Source organism: Amphiprion ocellaris, chromosome 22 (assembly GCF_022539595.1).
Source record: "Amphiprion ocellaris isolate individual 3 ecotype Okinawa chromosome 22, ASM2253959v1, whole genome shotgun sequence".
In the NCBI taxonomy this organism is placed as follows: domain Eukaryota; kingdom Metazoa; phylum Chordata; class Actinopteri; family Pomacentridae; genus Amphiprion; species Amphiprion ocellaris.
Genome location: NC_072787.1, coordinates 15948978 through 15955371, shown reverse-complemented (window position 1 = coordinate 15955371; position 6394 = coordinate 15948978). Strand labels below are relative to the sequence as shown.

Genomic DNA, 6394 nt, shown 5'->3' with positions numbered 1-6394 from the left:
ATACGATTTTTTAAAAATGCTTTTATTTTCGTTTTATATTTAGAATAACAAGAAAATAAAATCAATAAGAGACAGAAACGAAAAAAGGTCAGTTTTTTCATTTTCTGAGACCGGAAGTGGTCATCAGCAAGGGTGGAGCCAGAGTACGGTGCATAGACTGTATATACATTTTTTTTTCGTTAGTTTTCATGGTCAAAATGAGAGATCAGGTGGCCGATCTTAAAATAAATCAATATTGATTTTTTTATAGAGCGTTAAAGTTTTGCAAAGCCAGGGGGCGGGACTACTTGATTGACAGTCCGGTCTGGAATGATTGACAGGTCCTATGGAGGAGGCAGCAGAGACTCTGCTCTCCTCGTTTGGATTAATTCTGATATAATAACTGTTGGTTTATTTATCGGTGCAGCAGCAGAACATTTTCCACAGACAGTTTTCCTGCCCGTTGGCTTGTTTTAACCAGTTTTCTGCCTTCGGCTGATTCTACCAGCAGACACTGAAAGGACTCTGATAGTTCGGTAAGTAAATGTTTATTTTCGTATCGGTGCCGCTTTTAATGCACTTTATATGCAGCTTTAGTGTCAGATGTAATGTGTGCCATGCACTCCAGATGTTGGTGGAGTTTGTTTCAGTGTGTGTTGACCAGAGAAGAAAGTTAGCATAGTAAATATTAGCTTTAATGTTAGCGATGCTAACCGAGCTATCTGCTCAGTCGGAGCCTGATTAAAGCTAACGTACCATCAAGCTAACGATGTTTGTGTTGAGTTTCATGTAAACAGCTGAAGTGTGTTGTGTTCCTGTAATGTGGTTCATTAAGTTCATAAAACTGTGGCTGGTTGACATTAATGTAACATTCAGGAAACAGTAACGTTAATGTTCTAGTTGTCAGTAATCAGCTTTAATTTGACACTAAAACAGACTCTGATAGTTTTAAATGACATCAGTTTCATTAATTTGTTGAAAATTGTCTCATTTGTTGTTGTGATGTTGCTGCTGATTCATTAAAATCAGATGATCCTTGTTGAAGATACGTTTAGTTCTAGTATCAGAAGTACAAGAAGGAAAATGGAAGTTTAGTTCTGCTACATCAAAGATTTCAGGAATAAAATAACTAAATGAGTCTTTATGCCTCAAACTTTATTTTACAATAAAGAAATAATGAAATAATCACAGATAATAAAAATATAAATAGCAGAGAAAACCTGAGAGAATAATTTCCTGAAAAGTCTGTGAAGGAAAAGCAGCTTTTTATCCTGAAAGATCAGAATCAGCTCCAACATCTGCATCTGACAGCATCAAGTCAACCAGAAAGAAAAGAAAAAAGAAAGTGACTTCTTTCTGATCACATCTGTTCCACTGCTCACAGTCTGCTGCTGCTCACATTCTTCTCCTTTATTGTCCACTTTTAAAAGTTCAGCAGACAGGTGCTCTGCTTTGGAGTGTGACGATGTCGTCGGTGATGTGGAGAGTGAAGTTTCCGTTTCACCCACAGCGTGCTTTAGGACGCCTGGGTCGGACTTGATGTTTGAAATACTGATCCACAGCTCAGATTTAACTGTCTGCAGTTCCGTTTTGATGGGTGTTAAACTTTCACTCAAAGCCGCCAGGAGCTGGGTCTTTAAAATAACCGCTGTCTCGTTACAGAGTGAAAGTAGCAGTTCCTCCTTAAGGTCAGAGATTGCAGCATCTGAGGGCCTCTTCAAAAGAAGATGTAGTTGATGAAGGCGTTCTGGAGCAGGACCAGAAAGACCACGACCAAGCAGCCTTGAGATCTTAGGCAGCGTCTCCCTCAGGTGGGTGTCAACGGTGTTCACGGTCAGGTCTGTGGTAATCCTGTCAAAAAACAAAACAGAAAAAAATCTAGATTATAAATCAACATGAAACCAAAGCACTCTGTGCATAATGTCATAGTATAGGATGTAGTTCAGAAAATGTCAAAGTATAGTATACTTTTCAAGAATAACATAGTATGGCCTGTAGTTCATAGTATAGCTTGGCAAAAAAAAAAAAACATAGATTATTATGTGGTTCAAAAAGTGCAAAATGATAGGATGTTGCCCAAAATTGTCATGTATGATATGTGGTTCAAAAAATGTCATAGTGCAGTATATTGTCAAAATAGTATGTTATTAAAGAAAACATCAGCGTATAATATGTCATCTAAAAAATGCCATAGAATAATATTTCATTGCACAAGTAAAAGTATAGTAATTTTTAAAACTGTTTAAATTCTTATGTTCCTAAAAAACAAAAAAACTAATACAAAAAAAAGTCACAATAATATGTCAATTTAAAAAGCCTATAGTATAGAGTGTCGCCCAACAAACGTCATAGTATAGCATGTCGCTTTAAAAACGTCATAGTATAGCATGTCGCTCAAAAAAACGTCATAGTATAGCATGTCGCTCTAAAAATGTCATAGTATAGCATGTCACTCTAAAAACGTCATAGTATAGCATGTCGCTCTAAAAATGTCATTGTATAGCCTTTGGTCCAAAAAACATCATAGTTTAGCATGTCGCTCTAAAAACGTCATAGTATAGCCTTTGGTCCAAAAAAAGGTCATACTATAGCATGTCGTTCTAAAAATGTCATAGTATAGGATGTCGCTCAACAAAACGTCATAGTATGGCATGTCGCTCTAAAAACGTCGTCGTATAGCCTTTGGTCCGAAAAAAGTCATAGAAAAGCATGTCGCTCAAAAAACGTCATCATATAGCATGTCGCTCTGAAAACGTCATAGTATAGCATGTCACTCAAAAACGTCATAGTATAGCATGTCACTCAAAAACGTCATAGTATAGCATGTCGCTCTAAAAACATCATAGTATAGCCTTTGGTCCACAAAACGTTGTTTTGTCCCGGCTGTCTGAAGTAGGTGAGGAGCAACACCAAAACCATCCAAACGCTGGTTTCCAGAGGGTTAGACGAGTATTTATTTGAAAGAGGAAGTTTACAACAACACATGTGAGGGGGTTAAAAGCAAATGGGTGTTAGTAAAATAAAAATAAATAAACAGTACTAAAAGTGAACTTCATGTTGACATTGATGGGCATTCCAACCAGGAACAAAGTAAAAGATAATCAATACGAAAGTAAAACTCTTCCTGTTCACCTCTTCAAGCCCAAAAACACACCGCAGTAGCACCCTAAACTAAAACTACCAATGGGTTCCCTGTTTTCCTTTCTGAACAATTCAAAGGTCCCTCTCTATCTCCCTACACATCCACCAACCACTGGAACACATCTCCAGAGTTCTGCCGGGCCAGCTCAGCTTCCCTTCAGAAGAAGTTCCACCAGATGAAGGAGCCTTTTGAGAGGCAGCTGGCATCGTGATTGGACTGTACTTTGTTCTGTTCCAATCCAGCTTCAGCTCCAGTGACGGCAGGCAGGACGAGTCAACGGAGGCCGGGTGGATGAAGGCATGCAGCTGAGTACAATCCAGAAAACAACAGAGGAGGAGTGCAGCGGTCCAGGGCCAGAACAGAGTAGCATGGTATGTCTCTGAGAAAACATCATAGTATAGCCTTTGGTATGAAAAAATGCCATCATATACATCGTATATTGTACAAATAACAAGTCAAAGGAAAGAGACATACATTGTAGAATTGTAGTAATTGTGGGCTGACTGATTTACTGATTTACGGTAATAAATACATTTAAAAATGGCGCTACATTGGCTCTGAACCTTTATCTACCTGTGGTCGCTCTGTCTTCTGGAGTGATTTGATTGGTTATATGTCACGAATAAAACTCCTTTACCTTAACATCTGTAAACAAAACAAAAACGTATCATCAAAGTTTTCTGTTAAAGTTTGTGTTCTTGTAAGTTTAACTCCAAGATTTTAAATACTTTCATTTACTGCAAATGAATATCCAAATGAATATGCTCCAAATGTCTCACTTATAATCATTATCAGCCTTAAAAACCCACAAAACACCCCTTTATACTCGACCACACTACAGTCCGGTTCCCCCTTCTATCAATCTGCTTGGAATCTTCAACTTCCTGTTTGTCAAAGTGGCCTTCTACCTGGACAGGTTTTGTTGGAGCACATGCAACAAACATTTTGGGTAACTGCACTTTAATATGGATGGATGACTCTGAATTAGAGTCTGTTTTAATGAGACTGAGTTAAGATGTGTAGCTCTGTTATTAAATAGGAAATTATTTCTCAGAATTCACAGAGAAAAGTCTGAAATGTTTGCTAGGTTAGCGTCCCACATGTTCTGTGGCTCAGCTAAAGCTAACTCTCTCCAACTTCTGGATCTCTTGAGTTGCTTGTTGTTAAAATATCTTGCTGTAGGTGCTGAAGCTCAGAAAGTCTGAAGTGTTTGTTCAAAATAAGCTCATTCTCAAGTCTTATCTGAATTGTCCTCTTTTGTTTGAACTTTTCCTGAATTCAGGAGTTAATGACAGAGCAGCACATCCAGACTCACACTCATTTATGTACAGATTAAACTTCAATGTCATTCATTGATGTTAAAGTGCAGTTTTTCAAATGTTTGTTGCACATGCTCCTGACCAAACCAGTCCAGGTGGAAGACGATGTGAAGAGAAAGCTCCAGAGGATGAATATCACACATTTACGTTGGAAATAAATGTCCTTTAATTAGACATTGTCATACAAAATTTGGATTTCCCTTTAATGATGTTCAAATCTTTGAGTGTTTTGTTGATGATGGTTTCTAAATGTTTTTTGACACTCGGCCCCAAAGCTTAAAACCTTCTACGGCCCACAAGCTGCAACAATTCACACATTATCAACTATCTTTCTGACTAAACTAAGATAAAAAGTGAAAAACTGCCTGATTCCTGCATCATGAATGTCAGTCTTTTTGGTTTTTATGCCAGTAAACTGAATATATTTGGGTTTGACATTTTATAAACCAAAACAAGAAGTGAATTACTGGAGAAAACAATCAACAGATTAATGGAAAAAGAAAATGTGTTTTCCAACATATATGTCTGAATTACTCCAACATTACAAGATACATACAATTTTAATTCAATTTTATTTATATAACGCCAATTACAGGTCAAATTGTCACAAGACGCTTTATTTTTATATTTTTTTGTCTTATTTAAAATATGACAAAGTAAGAAATTTAAAGCTCTTGACTAATCCAATTTATTATTTGATTTTTAAGAGACTAATCGACAATTAAAATAAGTTTCTCCACTAAAACTAATAAACATGAGGTCAAATAGAAGGAAGAGTTTTAAATACTGCAGTGCCACGATGACAAGAATTAAGTTTTTTTTCGACATAGTATAGGATGGCGTTTTTTTCGGCGCCAAAATTCATGATGATTTTTTTTCAAAGAAAACCTTTCTGGAGTGTTTTTCATGGCCTCCTTTACATTATTTCATCATATGGCACGTTTTTACAACATGTTGAAAAATCGCATTTTTTTTCGACATAGTATAGTATGGCGTTTTTTTCGGTGCCAAAATTCATGATGATTTTTTTTTCAAAGAAAACCTTTCTGGAGTGTTTTTCACGGCCTCCTTTACATTATTTCATCATATGGCACGTTTTTACAACATGTTGAAAAATCGCATTTTTTTTCGACATAGTATAGTATGGCGTTTTTTTCGGCGCCAAAATTCATGATGATTTTTTTTCAAAGAAAACCTTTCTGGAGTGTTTTTCACGGCCTCCTTTACATTATTTCATCATATGGCACGTTTTTACAACATGTTGAAAAATGGCATTTTTTTTCGACATAGTATAGTATGGCGTTTTTTTCGGTGCCAAAATTCATGATGATTTTTTTTTCAAAGAAAACCTTTCTGGAGTGTTTTTCACGGCCTCCTTTACATTATTTCATCATATGGCACGTTTTTACAACATGTTGAAAAATCGCATTTTTTTTCGACATAGTATAGTATGGCGTTTTTTTCGGCGCCAAAATTCATGATGATTTTTTTTTCAAAGAAAACCTTTCTGGAGTGTTTTTCACGGCCTCCTTTACATTATTTCATCATATGGCACGTTTTTACAACATGTTGAAAAATGGCATTTTTTTTCGACATAGTATAGTATGGCGTTTTTTTCGGCGCCAAAATTCATGATGATTTTTTTTCAAAGAAAACCTTTCTGGAGTGTTTTTCACAGCCTCCTTTACATTATTTCATCATATGGCACGTTTTTACAACATGTTGAAAAATCGCATTTTTTTTCGACATAGTATAGTATGGCGTTTTTTTCGGCGCCAAAATTCATGATGATTTTTTTTTCAAAGAAAACCTTTCTGGAGTGTTTTTCACGGCCTCCTTTACATTATTTCATCATATGGCACGTTTTTACAACATGTTGAAAAATCGCATTTTTTTTCGACATAGTATAGTATGGCGTTTTTTTCGGCGCCAAAATTCATGATGATTTTTTTTT

The 6394-nt window shown here is 36.2% G+C and overlaps 1 protein-coding gene across 1 annotated transcript in view; it reads right to left on the bottom strand.

Moving 5' to 3' along the window:
- Positions 1-1043: 1043 nt before the first annotated feature.
- The window catches only part of LOC129348059 (uncharacterized), a 14222-nt gene continuing 8871 nt past the window's right edge, over positions 1044-6394 (bottom strand). The window contains exon 2 of the mRNA XM_055007371.1: positions 1044-1830. Within this exon, the coding sequence (XP_054863346.1) occupies positions 1293-1830 (538 nt within the window). The 3' untranslated portion in view covers positions 1044-1292. The remainder of the gene's footprint in view (positions 1831-6394) is intronic.